This window comes from Castor canadensis, chromosome 15 (assembly GCF_047511655.1).
Source record: "Castor canadensis chromosome 15, mCasCan1.hap1v2, whole genome shotgun sequence".
Lineage (NCBI taxonomy): Eukaryota > Metazoa > Chordata > Mammalia > Rodentia > Castoridae > Castor > Castor canadensis.
This window is the reverse complement of record NC_133400.1, coordinates 79,919,967-79,942,624: the sequence shown is the minus strand read 5'-3', so window position 1 is coordinate 79,942,624 and position 22,658 is coordinate 79,919,967. Positions and strand designations below refer to the sequence as shown.

The following is a 22,658-nucleotide window of genomic DNA, read 5'->3' as shown; positions in this document are numbered from 1 at the left end:
TATTTTATAAAAGCTAATTTACACACATATTCTAAAAATAGGCAAATCTTATTTATTGTCTCTGGTTTCCAATGGTAGTAGTAACACTTTTCTGTTCTCTGATTCTCTTCTTCTGTCCTTTTTTTCTTTTGAAATTTTCCCTTTTTATTCTATACCCATTAAGATTAAAAGGGTTGCTTGCTTTGGCTGGACTGAAAGAGTAATTGTGGAGTATTCTCTGCCTCTTAGAATATTCATATTTTACATTTGAAGTACAACAAAGCTTTCGGAAAATGTGTTTGTAGCTCCTGTTATCCTTTTTTTCACTAGCTTCTGGTATGTGTAGTATTAAAGTTTCCTATGGGTGCTCTGGAAAATGCTGGAAGCCTCCTTTGTTGGTGGTCACTCCCAGCAGTTGTGTACTGCTTCTTTCATCCTTCATTCCTTCCCTCCTGGTTCTATGAACTCTCATCTCTGTGGTGAAATGTCATCAATAGCTACTTGCTTACAAATAAAGCAACTTCCAGGCTGAGTACAGGTAGAAAAGGGCTTCCTAGTGTAGGAATCACGGATTCTAGAGACATGCTTTCCTCCACTCAAAGACGTATTCCAGTTTACAGCAGTGCCGGCCACAGTCTGTTCTTTAAATCTTTTCTTAGCCTTTGAGTGTTGGTTACATTTTGTGTGATCATAGGAAGAGCCAACCAGCTCTGCCTGAGAGCATTAGAGGAGTTTCCCAGAAGGGATGACATTTCTTAAGTGATTTTTTTTTTTTCAAAAAGACTCACAGCTTGCGAGCTTGAAATGTACCACATTGCTCTTTCAAATACACATCAATTAAATATTCAGTTTGGTACTTTCCTAGTAAAAGTGGTAGTGTTTAACCAATTTATCCTAATTTCTGTCCCTCTGTGACTCTCCGGGAAAATATCCGTAACTCCATCAGCCAGAAGGAAGGAAACAGCAAATTAACCCATATGGAGGGTTAAATGTATTATTAATGGTGCTGTGATTTCATCAAGTGACGGAATAAACTCCAAATTCTTTGCTCTCTGTGACAAAGAATAAAGCATTGAACCTCAATAAAGCATTGACCTCCTAAGTGTCATCACTGAAAAACACTGCTCCATGTAGTGACTGGCAGCTGTATGGATTCTCTGAGTAGATACATCTTTTTTCCTCGTGGATATCAGGTAAACAGCCTAGTTGCTGGAAGTGTGACTTGTAGAAGAGTACTATCAAACAAAACCCAGTGGGCATGTTAGCCACAGGTCCCAAAGTTTTCTGAGAAAAAGTCTAAATCAGTCACTTACACAGGCCAATAGATCTCAAATACCACAGCTTAAAGTCACTGCAATTGCTGAATATAAATTGGCCTATGATTTTATCACCCTTTTCCCTGGCCTCTAACATTGTTTGCACCAGGTCCTATGAGTGCCCTGTGTCTGTTACAAACTTCTCTATTGTTCCCCTAAATCATCTCATCTCCAATCCACTACTTCTTGTGAAAAGATACAAACTAGGAAAAGCAAAATAATTCTTAGAGGTAGCAAAACAAAGCTACTATCTGTTTCGAGCTGTTTGTTAAACACTTTTTCAAGTATTTTCCCCAGAGCATCCCATTTAACTGAATTCTTATGAAGACCTATGAAATGTACAGCTATTCTAATGTATTGATGAGAAACCAGAGAAGGCCATCAAAGGGATGGGGGAAAAAACTAATGATTTCAGGATGTCTGGTGTAGGAACAATTTGAGAGCTTCGAAAGACACTTCCTTCTCAGTTCCTAGTCCATTTTTTCTACCACCCTCTGCACATGTCTGGCTGGTGCTCTGTGTGGAACATCCTTTCTGGCAGTGGTTTTGCTCTTGGCCGCATGGGTGTTTGTATTCAACACTTTCAGCACTGCCTTTTTCTTTATCAGTCATATCCCTTCATTTAGGAAAAGTACTTTTAGCATGAAAGTGCTGGAATTGGGGTTCTTGCAGTCACTGATAGAAACTTGGTGAATACTTAATTTGTATGAGAAAGGATGTAGATGATAAAGAGGTCTTTGCTCTTTTCAGAGACAGCTAATTTCTCTTTCAATAACATCATACTTGCTTTCATTGTAACTAAACACTTTTCCTTTTAAGTACTTTTCAAGTGCTTCTTTCTGTGTGTCCTAAATAATAAGCCATCTCAATTGAGGGCTTCATTTCTACTTGTTCCTTTTTCACTGTTAAATGTAGGTATGCACTCCTCCCGATGGTTTTGGAGACATCTCTGAACTATCCAGATGTGAAATCCCATCTTATTCTTGATAGCTCCAATTTTTGTCATATACAATGGACCTTTAACAGAAGTCGGTCCACTTGTATAGCAAGTAAAAAGCCAAATTATTAGTAGCCTCTGTATATCAATTTAGCTGAAAAATTATGCAATAATACTGATACATGGCTGGTTTTGATAGTTTTATTAATTATGAGGAAGTTTTTAAATGATTATTGCTGAATTCTGCAAGAAAGCATAGCTATAAATAACAAGACAAAAATTAGGTGAAAAATAAATGTGAACTGAGATGTTTCCAGTAGATGAGGTTGGGAATAAATCAGGTGGAGGAGCCCCAGTGGAATGGTAAGAGGCCAGTTCTACCATATGTCCATACATGTCTCTCAGGACTGCGTGAGCATAGACTGACTTCAGCAGAGTGATAAGGGAGGTCATAGCTCTATTTCATCGATTCTCTTTCTTAACAGGTATATGTTCATGGCCTCTCACCCCTTAGAGACAGGATGTATGTGAGTGTTAAATTTTCTAATTATAGTTTCCTTTTTTTCCAGAAAACACTCTTTTTAGAGCATCTCCTGCTGGTACTATCCAACATGCCATCCTTAAGTGGGAAAGTGCAAACTGTTTTGGGCCTTGTGGAGCCAAGCGAACTGGGCCGTACCCTGACCCATGAACATTTGACAATGACCTTTGACTGCTGTTACTACCCACCTCCTCCATGCCATGAAGCTACTTCTAAAGAACCTATCATGATGAAAAATTTATTTTGGATTCAGAAAAACCCTTATTCTCATAAAGAGAATCTTCAGTTGAATCAGGAGACAGAAGCCATAAAGGAAGAATTGTTGTATTTCAAAGCTAAGGGTGGAGGGACCATGGTGGAGAACACAACCACAGGAATTAGCAGAGATGTGCAGACCTTGAAGTGGCTTGCAGAACAGACTGGAGTCCACATCATATCTGGAGCTGGGTTTTATGTGGACGCAACACACTCTTCAGAGACCAGGGCCATGTCAGTGGAACAGGTAAAGAGACCCAAATTATTTGACAATATTTGTGCATAAATTCAGAATAGCCCAAATCTTGAAAATGCCATTGGCTGGTTACAAAAATTTGCTAGCTAGCAAAGACATCTGCCAATTGGGACCCAAATTAGTAAAATTTCATTTCATAAAGATAAAAAATGTTCGGAATGATCATAATGCATAGGTTAATGAATAACCCCATATGTTAATACTTAGATTTACATATAGCATTTTGGTGCTTAGTAGTGGCACCACAGTCTGTCTGTAAACCTTTCTTTTCCATTATAAGCTTCCATTATACAACCTTGATGTTTTCTCCAAGATTTTATAATAACTAGCAATGAAAATTCACTGTAGGGTGAAACTTGGCAAGCAGAGACTTGGCACTTTCGCAAATATGTTTCCTTCTTTTTTTACAAAACAGGAGGGATAGAAGAAAATCCATTCTCCTGTTGTTGTTATAATGCGATCTTAAGCAAGAACAGACAGAAGGAAGCAAACTTTCACAGACAAAGAGAACAAGCTGCAAAGCTTTTTTGCAGATATGCATGCTCTCCTTCTAAGTACATAGGTATCTCTTTACATACGTTTATACATATCATTCGACATTCATGTATGTCAATCTTGCCTGTTTGATAGAGATGGGATGCCAGCTAAACTCTTTGCAATTATCAGTAATGTTTAAAATAATTATATCAAATTTTATCCATATTTCCAATCAGTATTTTATTTTTAATATATTTATGTTATTTGAAAACTAAGCTGATGATAGAGATTCTACACTGTTAGCAGTCAACAAATCATGTAATAATGGCATTGTGTGAATTTTCTATGCTGAATAAAGGACTGGAAAAGGAAAGAATTAAGGCATTACTTGACTCAGTTGACCTAGAGTCAGTGCCATTCATAGATACTGCTCTCAGATTATAGATTTTTTTTCTCAATCTGAATGTACTCTCCTTGTCACTTTTTTTCCTACAGTATCCTAAAGCTATAAAGTTCTTGTTAAATTGTTAAGAAAATTTAAGATATTGATACTTGAATTTAGAATAACTTTTTGAATTTGTGATTTGGCTGGCCAAGTGCATTTCTCGTTGACCAATATATGTGAATGAATGTTGAATGCACTTTTAAAAGATTGCATGACTAAATAGATTAATTCATATAGTATGATGAATTTATTTTGCTAAATTCAATGATCTATAAAATGTGTTCAGTTTCTCTCTTCCTTAGCTTACAGATATCCTTATTAATGAAATTCTCCATGGAGTTGATGGAACCAATATCAAGTGTGGTGTTATTGGAGAAATTGGTTGCTCATGGCCTTTGACTGAGAGTGAAAGGAAGGTTCTTCAGGCTACAGCTCACGCCCAGGCTCAGCTTGGCTGTCCTGTGATTATCCATCCTGGACGGAGTCCAAGTGCACCATTTCAGATCATCCGCATATTACAAGAAGCAGGTGCAGACATCTCCAAAACAGTTATGTCTCACCTTGATAGGTAAGGAGGCTACTTACAAATTGATATCACCATATAATTAATGGGTAAACACATTTAAAAATCATTAATAATCAGATCAATGAAATACCAATCATCTAGGAAAACTCATTAGCTACCTGGAAGATAGTATTTTAAAGTTTTATAAGTAGCATAAACAAAAGTCAGTGTTGCCATTTTGTGCCTTTTTGTGCCTTTCTTTGTATAGATCATATCCTAGATATTTTGCATAGATATTCCTTTAATTTACTTAATCCTTCATAACTCTTCATATTAGGTGTCCCTATCTACTTCATTTCTTTTTCTGATGGAATTATATCACAATAGCTGCCAATTATACTTGTCCAGTATTTACCAGTAATTGGTATGATAAATGTATCTATAAATATAAAGGGAGAGAAAATGAATGGTTTCACTCTGTAAAGAAAACCACAAATATAAATGCTTATGTTTCTGTTATGGTTTGAGTCATCTGAATTTTGGAAAATGCAATTATAAAAATAGTAGTAAGTATAGTTTTCAGTTACTATAGTGTATTAGTTTCTTACAGCTGCTATAACAAGTGGCAGCAATTAGACATACCAAAACCATAGAAATTGATTCTCTTAACAGTTTTAAAAGCAGAAGTATAAAATCAAAGTGTTGGAAGGACTGTGCTATCTCTAAAAGCTGTAGGGGAAAAAATCCTTCTTTGCTTTTTCCATTCTCTGGTAGATGCTGGCATTCCTTAGCTTGTGGCTACATTGCTACAATTTATGCCTCTGTCTTCATATGGCCTTCTTTACATCTATGTCTTCTCTTCTGTTTCTAAGGACATTTGTCATTGACTTAGGGACCATTCATATAATCCAGAATGATCTAATCTTAAGATCCTTAATTAAATTGCATCTGTAAAGTTCCTTTTCTCAAATAAGGGCTAGAGCACACATGTATTTTGGGGATCTACCACTCAACCCATTGTACAGCAAAATAGCTATATAAATGCTTGTTGGCTACTATTAGTTACATGAACAAACTCAACAATATTGTCAAGGCTAGGCATAAACCTTCAAATTAAATTTACTAAAAATTAATACAGTACCAATGAAACTAATAATGTATTATAATTACTTGAATCTTGCATTTTGGAATAATGCCATGTTAACAGATTGATAAATCCTGATCACCAGTCCCGACATTCTGATATTTAGAAATGAACAGACCAACAAAGAACTTCTGCTTAATAGAAATATTGTAAAAGCCTGTGCAGAAAAAAATAAGCAAGTTATAGTTGTGGTGAACAGAGAAGCCAGTGTTAATGGAGAAAGTGAGGAATGTCAAGGTAAAGGCAATCCTCCTGCCAACTGGGCTGCTGTAAATGTTGATATCTGGCTATCTTCAAAAATCTTCTGGTTATATTCATGAAATAAAGGGGTGAGTATAAATACTAACTATAAAAGCAGCAGACCACAATTTAAAGACTAGAATCTGTGGACCCAAATAGACCTTTCACTTCTGACTTTACCATTTGCTGTGAGATCTTTTGTGACTTTATTTGGATTTCAAGCAATGTACTTCCTGCAGTGACTGCAGAGACTGAGACTGAAGCTCACTTGAGCTCAGAAGTTCAAGACCACTTGCGCAAAATAGTGAGGCCCCCACTTCAAAAATCAAACCAAAGTAAATTAAAAATGTATTTGATAATGTCATTTTGTGTCATATAGACAGTATCGTACTTAATAAGTATGGTGCTTTTTAAAAATGCTAAAGTGTGTCATACATACAAAAAGGAATAATCCTAATATATATCTTTAAGTTTTCTAAATGTTTCCTAGATTCTTGAAAATATGTTTTGCAGTTATTATGTTTTCTCTATATGTCCATTAGTCTACAAATTTTAATTATGTTGCTTTTGAAGACATCATGTTCTGTAGTTATTATATGTCCTCTCTATGTATCTGTTGGTATACAATTGTTAATTATGTTTGTCAAATATTCTGTATGCCTACTGATTTTTTGACTATTTGATTTACTAAGAGAACTATATTAAGATCTATTATAGTGGATTTCCTTCTGGTATATATTTCAGTTTTTGCTGCATGTATGCTGAAGGCATATTACTACACATACAAATTGTTATTCTAAATCTTTTATCAATATATGTTCAGACACTTTATGTCTAGTAATGTACATAAGCTTTTTGTTTAAATCTTTGACTGGAAGGATTTCCATTTACACAGGTAGTATGAATTCTCACCCCTACACTTGCTGAGTAGTGCATAGGTTGCCTATGAACTTTCAAGGGAGACTTTTTCCCTCAACAACTGCCTGCCATTCATGAAAAGACAAGACTGAGAAGGCCCAGCAATCTCCAAAACCTTCTTTGTGGGCCAGGCTCTTACCTAGTTCATCCACAAGGGTATTGTTTTGGGTTAAGGGGTAGTTCCCTGTGTGGGTCTTCAGTTTGATCTCCCACCCTGTTTAGTTCCAAGTTCTGTCCTATTTAGCCCATTAGCTCCCATAGACAGTGCTATCTCTAGGTTTCCTTTATTCCTCATTTTCTTAGCTCTTTTGTTCTTCTGCTCCCTGAGCATGTCTTAACTTTCCCAACAGCTCAACCAAGCATTTAATAGTAGAGTTGGGTTTTTTTTCTTTGCAATTTTATTCAAGTACTCTACTGGAAAGGTTTTCTGTGAATGTTTAGTCTGCCATACTGCTTGAAACTGGTACAAGATGCTTCTTAAAAAGATACCACTATTTACAATTAGACATGTAAGTTAAAAATTATGCTTGACATAAATAGAAAATGAACTTTCATTGTAAATTGTGAAATAAACCTTTACTCTTACTGCAGTAATATTCCCTGGCTCATAAGAGCAAACAATACATAAAGTGCAAATGATATACATATATGTATAGACTTATACCTCCAGGTATATATATGTGTGTGTGTGTGTTATGTATACATATGCTATATGTATGCACACATATATGCACACACATTTTTTCTTTTACATGATAAAAGTGTATTATTTGATTTTCTTTAGCAGCAATTTCAATATTTTAGTATTTCCCTTTTGGATTGATCAGGATTGATTGGGATGGTTGACCTAACAACAAACAAACTTAGAGCATGCTAGAAAATCCCCTGACCATTGCTAAAACAGCCACCCATTCTGCACCTATATTATGGATTATTTGGGATTCTAGTGCTTAAAAAAGAAATATATGGAACTATGATTTCTGAGGGAAAGCAACCAAGGAAAAATGGCTATAGAAAAAGTAGTGCATTTGAAGAAACAATCTGAATAAAGTAACAGGAAAAAATAATCAGGCAGGCAGATGGGCAGCTTTTTGAAGTGACTGTTCACAGCAAGCCGGTTGCCAGGCTGAAGTTTGACTAGGTCATCCTTTCACAGGCTCACTGATCTCTGTTGGGCTGTGCCTGTAACTTGATCTGTGCTGAAAGGGCAAGGACTGGACTCTTTATGATGGGGACAACTCACAAAAGGGTGTGTGTTTCCTGCAACAAAACACAGAGGACACACAAAAAGGAGAGCAGACTGAAAACATGGCCCCTAAAAAAAAAATCCCAAAACAAAACAAAATCACTTCATTTTTCCTACCATGCCTTTTGGTCGTAGGTTCCAAAGACATGGCTGTTGGGCTTACGAAGTGTTAAGTCAAGGTGATGGTTGGCAGTGCTGCACAGCCTCTTTCAAACACAGGGGCTCTGAGCAGGACAGACCTTCAGCCCCCACTACCTGTAAAATTGGTTTATTTTCCCCTTTCAAAATTAGACTTGTATCATTTTTGAGAACACAAAAATAAACTATTTTACTGTATCCAGAATCATATTGAATCAGTTAAATATTTCTGAAGGTATATAAATTATCCATTAGGATACACACACACACACACACACACCCTACAACAGCAGCCTTGCTACATGGCTATCCAAAGGGGGCAGTTGCAATGCTAAGAGGAAAGAGTTAATGAATTCCCTCACCCTCAGAGACCTCTGAACCACACTGTTGTCATGTGACCATTTGTGACCTCTTTAAGGTCATTTACCAGGCGATAACAGCTTGACAAGATAAATCTACTTCTGTGTCCAGGACCTCCCCTGACCATCTGTTTCCCTAAGAAACATGGGCCTGTTGAAGAACAGGTTGACTGCCATGAATTTAACCCTCTAGGACATCACTGGGGGCTGCCCTTGACAGTTATAGCCACCCAAAGTCAACATTTACTAGAAAATAGCAACAGCCCTTGTGTTCTTCTTTGGGCTTTTAATGCATAGAACGTTCCCATTTAATCATTTATAATAATTATACCACCTGCTAAAAATTCTACTCATATTTCCACCCTCTGGGACCCAGTCTAATAAGGCTATATGTGATTAAGAAAATACCCATCAGATACTTTTTTTGCCTTTCATTTTCAAGGAGGTTTTACCCTTATTAATGCAGTATTCGAGCAGCTGTAGTATTTGTAAGACAACAAAATTCATTTGTTACCAATGAATGCTGGGTAAAACAACACGGCTGGTAGGTATTTGGAAAGTATTCACTGACTCAACTTTTGTTCCTCCTAGAGGGCAATAGACAGGTGCTATGCCTAAATCTTTTCTTCTGTTTGGCTATCTACTTAAAAGGGGAGAGGACTTTGATGGACATCCACTGCATAGGGTTTAATTAGGAGCACAGTAATTAAGTGTGGGAAGATAGTACATCACTCTCTTTGAAAATTGCCCCCTGAGGAAGGTAAAAGAAATTGTCCCAAGGGTTTCTGAAAGACCAGAAGGGAAAATTTAGAGAATGGGCCAACAACACATTTTATTCTCTTTCCTGCTAATCATTGGTGCCAAATTGGCCAACACTTGGAAAGATATAATTTTGACACATTTTCATACTCTTAATTAAATGAAGAGAGAGAGTGGAATATCACTTCATTCATTCAACAAATATTGAGTGACTAATTACCACATGTATATTCCAGACACTAGACCATAGCCAGGAGAACAACCCACTCTCTGCCTCCAAAATGATTATTTAGTTATAATTATGGTGACTTTTAACCTTAAGGTTGTCTTTGAGAAGCCACAAAAAATAATTTTGCGGTATCCTTGGAACCGCACTGTTTTAATTCCTATAAATACCAGTGAATTAATGTGAAGTCATTTAAAAACAATTCCAAGTAAATGTTTGGCAAAGAGAAATTCAACAAAACTTCTTTGTATTGCTGAATATTATAGCAGCATTTTAAAAAAGAATAATCGAAACATTGTGCACATGCAGTGGTTTTAAACATTTAGATCCTATGACTATAATTCTCTGTATTTCTTAACATTTGATTATTAGGACTGTGTATATGAAGGCATCGTATACACGTGGGAAATGCACTGACAGGAAGGACTGTGCAATCATAGTATTGCAGTATACACATGATGTATAGGAAAAGCAACTGATTTCAGTCATTTGGCTCAGATTCAACCAGAATAAGACATGGAAAACTTCATTCAGGCAACAAAGGAGAAGCCTGGTAAGCAGTTGAGCATTTTCAGTAGAAAATATTTAATAATAATACTTCCTTTTTCCAGTTACTAATGTCCACTGACATGACCTGTATTTGTACTATGACAGATCAATATCTATATTAATATATAAGTATATGTCATATGTAAATCTATCACACTTAAACATATCATCATGACTACATATATGTATATGTGGTTTCAGGTAATAAATTTTACATAAAATACACATTTTGTAAAAAGTACTCACTGACACAAAGCTTAACTACATTTTAGTTTTAAATTATGGGAAAACCTTGGCAACTGCTGTATTTTTCATTAGTGCAACACAGTCATGATGTCTGTGGAGAACAATGGAGAAGTAGAGGATTCTGAAGCCAGGTGCCTGGTTTCAAGTTTTAACACCAGCATTTACTTGGTATGTGACTTTTTAGCAAGTCACTTTAGCCTTTAAGTCTGTCTGTTTTGCTCATGTGTCAAAGAAGCTCAGAAGAATTTATTTTTAACCATTAATGTGCTATTCCCTCCCTATTATTGCTTTCTATGAATGTTCTTTCAATATGGGACCTGATTAGGAGGGTGGAGGAAAGGAGGAAGGAAGATGGAGAGGGGGAGAGGGGGAGAAGGAGAGAGAGAGAGAGAGAGAGAGAGAGAGAGAGAGAGAGACAGAGAGAGAAGAAAGAAATCCAGGCAAACATTTCACAAACTGAAATGTAACAAAACTTCATGTACATAAATAGCTCCCAATAAAATGAAATTACATTCTGGTGATAGTTGATATTTGTCAAATGTCTCAAAGTGCACTCTTTTGCAAAGACATTTGGGCAGACCTGCCATGATCAGGGCAAAAGAAGTCCCCCCCACTCATGTGTTCTACCCAGTGCATTCTGCCACCAAAACCTTTCACTAGTAATTTTTTTCTAAAGCAATTTTTCATGACTCTGACACCATTCACGTGAAATGTGACATTTTAACAAATAGGATTGCCATGTCTATGAGATTTATCTTCACTGTCCTCAATACCATCTTTCCCTGAACTGTGTATCACCTTACATGAAAAACGCAACCTCTTTTGTGCTACATGGCAGCTGGACAGTTGATATGGTAAAAACCTCTTCCTGGGATGTATAAACTGTGAAGTGTATTTTAAAATAAAGTTTTAATTACACTTTGTATTTCAGAACCACCTTCTGGTTTTAGTCTAATCAAGCAAGGGTTTTTCTCTCTGTGGCCATCTGTTCCTTTTACTTAAACCTATACTTAAGTCATAAAATTGAATGTGTGACATCATTCCGTCCTATGATGTCATTAAACATGGACTCAAAGAGCTAAAAAGCATGGGAGAAAAAAGCTTATTGAATGTAGATAATGGCAGTCTGAATTTTTTTTATTGTTTTTCATTCCTACTAAATCTCTAATGTTGAAAATACTATTAAATGAAAGTAATGCTTTAATGCAAACAGAATCCTATAAAAAAAGGCAAATGAATCTTTAAAATAGCCATAAACTATAATACTAATGTGAATACACCATTCTAATCAATGGCTTGAGTGTAGAAAATTCTTGGTAAACCTTTCATTGAAATAACAAATTATGTTTTTAAATTAATTGGCAATGTTTAGTCCACATATTGCTTTTGACATTTAAATTTATTTTAATTAACTGAAATTAATTGAAATTCATTAATTGGTAGGAATCCATCTCAGTGGTAGACCTCGTATTTAACATGTGCAAGGTCCTGGGTTCAATCCCCAAGCTACAACCACAAAATAACTTTTCATATTTAATCATTGAGGTGCAGCTACCATTAGCAGTGTCAGAACATACATGAATAGTATTTTTAAATTATATTAACATTGAATTTTTTTTAAAGTGGGTCTCACTATGTAACCTAGGCTGGCATCAAACTTGACATTCTCCTGCCTCAGCCTCCCAAGTACTGGTTTGACAAGTGTCTACTACCATGCCTGGCTTCAATGTTGAATTTATTAAATTTATTAATTTAAGTAGATTATAACACATTAGATTGTAATAATCCGTGTATTAATTTCTTTTAAAATGCATTAAAATATTTTAAAACCAATTCTATGTCGAGATGAATATTTGTAGCTGAGTTTAAATTCTTTTAAGTAGCTATTGAAAACCCTTCATAAAAATATAGAATTCTGTGAACACATCCAATTGCTTTAAATTGAGAAGTTCAGAGTGAGGGTTACAAAAGGTTTTGGGAATTACGTTTTTGATAAACAATGTTTATAATGGACATTCATTGAAATTACTATTCTTAATAAATCAATTGTATATATGAGTATCATTTTATTATTGTACTTATACATTATTTTTTTAAAAATTACTTGAGCAAGGGTTTAAGATTTAGTGGGGAATGTATTTCATGCTTCTCCATGTACTGGGCCCTGAGCTAGACCAGCGAACAAAGTAGAGCCTCCCTCCTGGCACCTATCCTGTTTAAAAGACTGATGGATTACCTGGAAGTCTTAGCACAGCAAAATGGAAAGAGAACTAGATGGAGCATTAGAATACCTGAGTTGTACAGCACTTAAAAGACCCGTGGTTGCTAGGCATGGTAGCACAGGCCTGCAACTTGAGAGGCAGAGGTAGGAGGATCACAGTCTGAGATCAGCCCCAGCAAAGTCAGCACAAGACCCTATCTGAAAAACAAACTAAAATCAAAAGAGGTGAGGGCTTTGCCCAAGTGGCCCTGAGTTTATTATTTGTGCAAAGACATTAAATTGTGGCCTAATTACTTTACTAACTTACTCTGAGTTTCAAAATCTTCTCCTTCCATGTTCTTGCTATCATTCAATAGTGCTAATCAATTGCCCAAGACATGCCCTTGAGTTCCCTCCTCTATCCCTGTCACTGCAGTGACAGTGAACCACGATTTACAACTTCTGCTGCTGCTTTCCCTATTCTGGTCAATGGCAGTACTGTTCACCCCAAACATTAGCCTAATGTCTTCCATCTCCTGTACCCTGGTGTGGAAAGACATGTCCACCTCACTAAGATCTCCAAACACAACCTTTCTTATCCACTCTTCTCTTGTTAACTGAATTCAGGTCCATGTTTGTCACCTGAGCTATTGTGAGCTTCCCCAAAGCAATCATTTCCTTGGCTTTCCTGCAGAATCTGACCTCCACAATCCACCAGATCTTTCCAAATGCAAATTTTGGTTAAAACCTGGCCCCTGACTTAAAACACTCCAATGAATCTTCTCTGCCTTAGCCTCAAAACCCAAACCTCTTGGTCTTCTGATTCTTACCTCTCCCTCCACTTGATCTCCCATCATTCTAAAAACCACAGAGACTGTAGGTGCCAAAGACTATGTCTTTTAGTGCCCTGTGCTGATTGTTCTTATATATTTCCCATACACATTTGACCCTCTGCTGTGACTGTCCTGTTCCATTCCCCATATCTATATGGCAGAGTTTTTCTTCAATATGTGATTCACCAAAAGTTCTCTTGAACCAAAGCTTTCCTTGAACTAGATGAGAAATACTTGTTATCTTTTTTCTCTTTTCCAATCCTAGAAGTACTATAATTGTTACACTTCTTATGTAAGGCAAATATTTGTTTCCATGTCTCTTTTCCCTAGTAGATACTGAGCTTCCTGAAGGATGGGACTGTGTGTTATTTATGTTTTTTTCCAGCTCATGCTTCATAGTAAGTCGGTGATCAGTAATTTCTTATTGGATGGATGAGTGAATGAATTGATGGATGGATGGACAAATGTTTTTTCCCTCATGTACTTTACCTCTAATAAACTACAGCTTTGTATTCAAGAGCAGCAAGCTACTTTTTTTGACTTTCAAAAGATGTTCCTTTGGATTCCCATCCCTTACCCCACATCTGAAACCCACAAAACTTTATGAGTAGGATACTTCAAGACTCAACTCAAACAAATCACTTCATTTATTACTCTTCCATAACATTTTGTGTTTATTCATACTATAAAAGGTTTTAACACAATTAAATTATTAGTTTAAATATCTACCTTCTTCCACAGATGTTAAGTTCCATGAGACAGCAGCTAAAGTTTCTTGTGCATATTTTTATTCTCAACACAGAAGGCAACACAAGATAGGTGCCAGTAGATGTTTGATGAATTAATCATGAAGGTGTACTTGAATATATGAAATGAAATAGTGTATTTAAGGGGTCTGTGAAACTGTAAAGCTCAAACAAACGGTAGATGTTATCATCTTGATCATACCTACAAATCACAGCCTTTCCTCTGCCCCTTAGTTCTTTCTATTCTGAGAGCTCTAAGACCCTTGTCTAAATTATCATTTCACACAGACATTCTTACTCTCACTCAGCATGCATTCTGACATTCAACTAAGCCCCTGAGCACAGGATAAGATGTGGAGTATAAAGGAGGCTGAAAACCAGAATCAACCGTCTTGCATTTTAGTTCTAGTCTTAAAACACTAGGTAAATGATGCATATGTTCTGAAAACGAAGATGGCCAAATCCTTTTGGATGTTATTTTCTAGGCTGATGGCAATGTTTTCCCCAATTTATGTGTGTTCCTCATCTGGTCATGTCAATTTATTATATATTATGTCAGTGTATTAGTTAAAAGAGCAAAAGTATAAAATGTGCAGCAGAAGAAATTAAATTACATGATTGATCAGAAGACATATTTGATCAAAAAAATTTCATCTTCCTCCTGGGAAGGATATTCCCAGGATATTTCATAATAACGTAACATTATCATCATTTCATCCATCTTAAAGATGAGTCTTTCTTCATTATGGTATGCAGTAGCTCTTCTGCATGAGACAGTCACCTCAATGACTGTTTAGGGAAAGAAGTAAAAATGACCTACCTTAAAACCTGGGGAAGACTGAAATAGCAAAGGATAGAATTATTCATTGATATAGAATATGGAATGAGAAAGACTGGCTAAGGTTAACACCTCTACTTTTATGAAATGTGCTGTGAGGTCATTCATGGCTGGAAGGGGTGAGACCTCTGTTTTATCTTCATCTGAAGGACATCAAACAGAGTGCATTTTCCCATGGAGCCACACTGACATTAAGGGTCAATCCTTTCTCCAAGTGAAAAAATAATCACTTGCATAAATAAAATTTTAGTAGCACATTGGCCATCCCTGGAAATCATCCAAATGAATGTCAGTTTCACTTAGGTAAGTCACCTTTCTTGACATTCACAGAACAGGGTGATCTTAGATGTCATTGTGATAGACTCTATTTCTCCATAGAGTTAACAGCTGGTGAGGTGAATAGAGCTGTTCTGATAGGGGGGCTTTCATCATGGAAGGGACTAGCCAAGAACATGTCCTCTGAACACAAAAGCAGTCTAGGTTTTGGCACAAACTCTCATTTTGAAAGCTGAATTACTTGCTTTTTCTGAGCCTTAGTTTTCTCATCTGTGAAATGGGGATGATCATGCTTTGTTCATGTTAATGTTTATAAAAAGCAAAAGCTTTATTAAATACTTATGTTACAGTTTGAATATGAAGTATTCTCCAAAAATGCTCATATATAGAAGTCTTGGTCCCCAGTTGGTGGAACCATTGAGAGATGGTCAGATCACAAGAGTGCTAACCTCATCAATTGAATAGACCATTGATAAGTTTAAAGATGGACTATTAGGAGGTGGGCCTGGTTGGAGGAAGAAGTCTCTGGAGAACTGCATTTGAAGGGTCTATCTTGTCCTTGGTCCCTTCCTCTTTCTCTCTCTCTCTGTTTCCCAACTGCCATGAATTGAGCAGTTCTGCCCCACCATGTACTCTGTACCATCATGACATTTGACTTAATCTCAGGGAACCTAGTGCACTGCATCTTCTGAATCCATAAACCAAAATAAATCTTACTTCCTTTTAAGTTATTTTCTCAGGTATTTTGTGCAGTGATGAAAATGGACTAACACAACCTGATTGTGAAGTATTGGTTTTCTGGCATTACCTAAATTTCTCATTTTATCCCTTATTAATATTCAATACCAAATTCATTGTTTTAAACCAGGACTTTCCTTTAAAAAATATTCACGATAACTGGCAAAGTCCACTGTGTTTCCTTCTCCAGTAAGGACACTATATATTCATTCATTTCCTAGTTGCCTTCACACTGATGCTTAGTTATCCACGATAGGGGTCATATCATGAAATATCAGTTAAAAATAGTATATATGAGACATAGATGATATAAGTATACATACAGATATAGACATATAATCATAGCAAATTTGTCAGTCTCCTTTTTCAACTACATTTTCTTAATGTTACAAGTATCTACTTAATTGATTTCCTTCTAAAGAAATCTTCTCTACATGTAACTATACATTTTTAAAGAACATTTTACACAGAAATCAGTTCTCTGAAAGTCACAGTCCTTTGTATGTTCTTTCTTACAGGGTGAGAATTTCCAGAGCTTACCTGTGTAGATGAATGTCATTGGACAGTGTTAGTCTTCCTCTAGAAAGAGGAAGTAGGGCTATGAGGACACTGAGCCATTTACAGTGTAGGTAAAATTTATATACCATTGTGGACAATTGGACCCCAATAGTCCCCAAACATTTCAGATGAAGCTTTTGTAAGACCACATTGAAAGAGATCACCTGTGGATTGTGGGTCACTGTAAGGCCTTGACTTTTAGTCTGAGAGAGATGGGAAGTCATTGGTAGGTTTTTGAACAGAGAAATGAAAGGTCTGATCAGACTTAGGTATGAGATTATACTTTTCTTGCTGTATTTAGACCAAACTAACAGAATAAAGATAGAAGTTGAGGGAGAAGTTACAAATCTATTGCAGAGATCTTATGCGAAACTGCAGTGATTTGGACAAGGAAAGAAGGCGATTCCACAGGTTTTGTTTTGAAGGTTGAGCCAAAAGGCTATTCTGACAGATTAAATGTGGACTGTCAGAAGAGAAAAGAGTGAAGAATGGGCACAAGGATCTTGGCCTGAGCAGAGGAAATGGGATTAGTTTTAGTCAACTTTCTAAAACTGTAGCAAATACCCAAAACAAATCAACTTTAAAAAGAGGAAAGATTCAGTTTGGCTCATACTTATAGAGTTTTAGTCCATGGTCAGTCCTCTGGTGGTGGTGTACTGCATATCAAGGTGGGAGCATATGGCAGAGAAAAGCTATTCATCTCTTGGCCAGAACATAAAAGAGAGGAAGAAGAAGGGGCTGAGGTCCCAATAACCGCTTTGCAAGCATGCTCCCAGTGACTGGAAGGCCTCTCACTAGGCCTCACCTCTTAAAGATTTCACTATCCATCAGTACTGTTATGGACTGAGAACCAAGCATTTATCACATGAGCCTTCAACACGTATCCAAACCAAATCAGCATCATTATTAATTGAGGCGAGGAATGGTGTGGGGAGCACCCAATTTGAGTGACAGATGAAGGATTCAGTTTGGGACATGGAAAGCTTGAGCATCCAAGTGGAGATCACAAGCAGGTAGCTGGTTTGATCTGGTGGTAGAAGATGCCTCTGTGTCTCAATATTTATAAGGGGCTTAGTGCATTGTGAAGCTCATAGTAAGAAAGAAATTAAAAATCTGTATAAGCTAATCCTTTCTTGCCTTTTGGGGTTTTCACTTCCATACCGCCATGCTAATCTATGATGGTAAATCCCAATTTTCAGGGTACTGTGGAGGGAGGAAATCAAATTTTAAGGTTAAAAATTAAAATACGCTGTGTATACATTTCATCTATGTAATTCTGGATGTCCATTAAATAAAAGGTATTTGGCAATAGAAGACATATAGTATGATGATTGAGAGTAGGATCTAGCCTTGAAATTAATTTAAATTGTAGCACATCAACTTGAGTGAGTACCTAATCTCTCATGTTCTTATTCTTCATCTGTAAAATGAGAGCCAGTAGGATTATAGAGAGAATTAAGTGAAATAATAAATATAAAGCATAATATAATACCAGACACAGAAGTTCTTATAATTATCAGCTATTATGACAATGCCAAAGAACTTTACATAATTTTCAACTGGAATGAAGACTAAAAATTTTCCTATGACTTTACATCTGCTATGAACTTTTAACTAAGTGTATGACTCAATATGTCACTTAAAATTTAGAATACTTAGTTTCAAGGCATTAGGCCAAAAGAAGGGAAAAATATTAGAAGTAGAAATAAAAGTCTAATCCAACCTATTGGTACCTCCATCCCTTCCTGGCTTCCCTCACCCAGTACCTTGCTCATACTAGATAATTAACAAATCAAATTGACTCAAAAGGGAGAATATTCAACTTATCTCTTCTCCCTTATGTTATTTTAATTGTGTATATTTTGTTTTTAAGCATGGTTCTTTGGAGAAACAGAATATGTTTACTATAGAAAATCACATATTCTTTTAGCTTAGTAATTTTGGAAGCAAAAGCTGGTCTCCATGGTAAGAAGATGGAAAAGGAGTAGTATTAATAGATGACAGCACAACACTAATGCCTGTTTTTAGCCTCCTTGCCTAAAGCAAGTAAACAGTAAGTTATGCTAAATTGGTGAACAGAAGATAAAGGAGCCAGCCATAATATGACTACTCAGTAAAAGTCAATAGTGGACTCCCAGGAAGTATCCCAGGGAAGCAGTCACCTCTTGCACCAGTGACACATGGGAGCTTATTTGGTCCTCCCAAGGTTTGGGAGAAAGACTTTGGAGATACTTATGACTTCTTAGAAGCAAATTTAGATACATATACTAGTGCTTTAATCTCTTGCATCCTGAAGTTACCAAAGTAAAGAATATCCATGTGGATAAAAGCCTAGTAAGACAATGGTTGTCTAACATTCTTGACTCTTCTCAGGCCAATTTTGGATCCCAAACAATCACTTTTTTCTCTAGATCCTTAACTCCCTGCACTCGATAGCTGATGGGGTACTTTTCCCATATTGTGTTCTGGTAAGATGTTTCTATTTTTTCTTATTTCTCTTTCTGATTCAATGTCTATAATGGTATTGTGTGTTACCTTAATGCATCCTTTTTTAGTTGTTACAATTTAAATTTATTGAGATTACCTACTCTTGCTCCATACTCTATTCCCCAGTCTATATTATCTTACATTTCTCTCTTTCCCAGTTAAAACTAAAATAGTGATATTCTTAATCCTAAAATAGTGATATTCTTAAATGATACCTGTTGAAATGAAGAACCATCCATAAAAAAAGAAATTTTATTTTAAAAATACACTCATCTGTATGAGTAGTATCTCTTTTTGAATAACAAAGTTGGAATGATATTCACATAGGCTTTGAAATTAATTTTGGAATCATTTTACAGTCTTCACAAGAAAATTGCCCTGCTGCCTTACAGCAAACTTCCTGTTTCACCCAGATTAGTATTACTCAGCTAATTCACCAGACAAATGTCTTTTGGTAGTTTCCACAGTTCACACCAGTCCTTAAAGAATGAAAATTTAACTCATGAAGGATTTTCAGATGAATGTGAAACGTAGCCTAAAAACAGATCTGAAGGAGAGTGAGAAAATTGTATTTGAGTAATGGCAGCATAACTGAAGTAAGTCTGAAGTTCCCAAGTACTTTGGGATGGAAAGCTCCCTTTTGAATATGAAAGTTCTCTTGTTTCTAGTACCAAATTGAACTTACAATTTTATGGTCACATAAATAAGAACCAACTTAACTCTTTTAGGTGATTTAAACTATATTCTAGTACATAGCCTATTAAAATTTCTAATCTGTGTATATAGAAAATACATTTTTTGTTTGAGTTTTTGAGACAAGGATCATTGTAAACCTCAGGCTGGACTTGAACTGGAGACTCTCCTACCCTCCCAAGCACTGGGATATAGGCATTCATCACCATATCTAGCAAGAATATGGTCTGAATAACAGTATGTCCGACTTATTGTCTCTAGGTCTATATTTGACAAGAAGAAGCTACTGGAGTTTGCTCAACTTGGCTGCTACTTGGAATATGATCTGTTTGGTAATGAACTTTTTAATTACCAGTTCAACCTGGATATTGATATGCCTGATGATAACAAAAGAATTAGAAGGTAAATATGACGAAATCTCTAACCATGTTCTCTTTTACCAGCTCTTTGTGATTGTCACGTCTGGGTGAGTATTAGCAAAGATTCAGAAAACAGTAAGCAAGCTGAATCACAGACTTGCAGAGAAAAATATATCTGAGCTGTTTCAGGAAGAAAATCTCTATATATTATTTCAAGATGAAAATGAGTCATCCTAAGTATGCTAAAGCTTAGCAGAGCCTTAGAAGTTCAGTGCAGATGAGCAGCTGACAGATAAGACTCAACCCTTGCCATGACAATAAGAGAACAAAAGACACTTTACTCCTTTTACCCTGAATGAAATAAGCTATTAATCTTTCAGAGGTTGACCACATCAAAGTCATAGCATCCTACAATTAATATTTGAAATGCTTTATTAAAAATATTCTTTAAAGAGCCTATTGAAACCTAGATGCTAAAATTTAAAATATAAACATCAAACATCATATAAAGTGCCGCTTTACAAAATTGCCTAACATGTGAAAAGCAAACAATTGTAGGATTCATTCTTTGCAATCTAGTGGAAACTTTTAGCAGTCAAAGCTGATTACTCAATTTAGTATTGGACAAAGGGTGATATAAAGATTGAATGAACCATGTTAGGAAATATGAGAGGAGAAATACATTTAGGGTTGACCAAGAAGACTTTAGTTTATATAAATACCTAAGGATTCTTATTCAGAGGAGCCCTAAGATAAGGGTATGAAGCTGAGGGTCAAGAGGTGGCCTGAGACAGAAAAGTAGACATCATTGGTTTGTATGTGATAGTTCAAACCATGGGAATGAATAAGGTCGCTCAGAGAAAAGAATGAGAACAGAGACGGGGAAAGAAATAGCCACTTAGGGACGAGAGAGAAGTTTTCAAACTGATTCCATTTGGGGAAAAACTTTATGGAAGTCAGAAGAGAGGCATGCTTAAGGCAAAAGGCTTGAACACCTTTAATATGTGACAGACATCAAGTGAGATCAAGACTTAAAATTATCCATTGGATTTCATAATTACAAGGTTCTCCTTTCACAGTAAGTATGGTCTCAGTAGAAAAGGCTTGAGGATGAGTAGGAGGTGAGAAAGTGGAGAAAGAATGTGGTGATTACTCTTTCAAAAAGCGCAGTAGTAGAGAGAAACTGGGGACTGGAGCTAGAATACAGCATAGAATGGAGGGAAACTTTTCCTAGGATTTGAGAAGTTTATGCAGTGAAGAACAAAAGTTGAGAGAGAAGAGGTAAAATGGATTCAGAAAGTGATACATTACATGAGGTTGTTATACATTTATAAAGTATACAGAGTATGCCAGTTTTTATCTGAGTGTCTAGTGCAGAATGTAGAAGTGTTCACTAGATGTTCATATAAAAATATCTGGAGAGATAAGAAATAAAGAGTAAGAGTCCTAAGGGGACAAATAGATGAAATCTGGGAACAAATAAAAAGTCACTTGAAAAGATATTTTCTCTATTGAAATAAGAAAACAGGACACAAGCAATGATGTCAATGCAGATAAATATCTAGCAAGAGGAACAGAAAGTTGAGCATGTGTTCCCTAAGGTCCCTGAAAGGTAGACATGGTCATCTCCTAAAAAAAAAGGAGTAGATTCAAGGCAGAACCTTGCAGAAGAGGGGTGAAGGATAGGAAGGGCTGTCGGGTGCATAAGGGAGACACTGGCATGGACATGAGTATGAGACCCAGTTGAAGCTGGAAATCATGATTGCGTGAATGTATGTCAGCACCAGTACACATTATTTGGTGATAGTTTTCCATGTTGTGAATTTTGATAGTAGGAGACATTTTGCGGGTATAAACAGAAAATGTGAACAGTTAGAGATCTAGGGTTCAGAATTCTATCTGAAAGAAGCAGGTGAGTGCCAATGGAACAAAGGAAGAGTTGAGATGAGGGTCATGGAGTCTGAGCTGGAAGGAAGAAAATGTAGAGAGAAGTAGGCACACATATAGCAATAACATAGCAAAGCAAACAACTGGAGGCGTTAATGAGTAGACAATATGTAATAGAGAAAGATGAGTGAAAAATTAGAAAGAGATCATGTGATCAGAGCCAGAAACCTAAGATTGAGATTTCAGAAAGGAAGCATGACAACAAGGACCAGAATATGGATCCGAGTATAAAAGAAAACTGGTTGGAATAGAAGTGAGCAAAACTGCAATTGAGATGTGATACCCAGAAATTATGAGGTTCGTGCATGAATTGTTAAACACACACACACTGGGATGGAGTGGACTATCCTGAACCAGTGGTCAAGTTGCAACACCCTTAGGATTGCTCCCCCAAGAAGTTGACCTTATATCTCTTTGCTCTCTAGTGCCTTTGTAATATGGGCCTTC

At 36.3% G+C, this 22,658-nt stretch overlaps 1 protein-coding gene across 4 annotated transcripts in view; it reads left to right on the top strand.

Annotated features, from left to right (window-relative positions):
* Pter (phosphotriesterase related) overlaps window positions 1-22,658 on the top strand; it is a 61,339-nt gene that overhangs the window by 31,767 nt on the left and 6,914 nt on the right. For 3 of the 4 annotated variants that reach the window (XM_020161047.2, XM_074056595.1, XM_074056596.1), the window contains exons 2-4: window positions 2,802-3,275; window positions 4,509-4,774; window positions 20,167-20,307. In XM_020161047.2, coding sequence (XP_020016636.2) covers window positions 2,844-3,275; window positions 4,509-4,774; window positions 20,167-20,307 — 839 coding nt within the window. In that variant the 5' untranslated portion in view covers window positions 2,802-2,843. Of the gene's footprint in view, window positions 1-925; window positions 1,173-2,801; window positions 3,276-4,508; window positions 4,775-20,166; window positions 20,308-22,658 lie in introns of all 4 variants that reach the window. The other variant, XM_074056594.1, reaches the window with a different exon arrangement.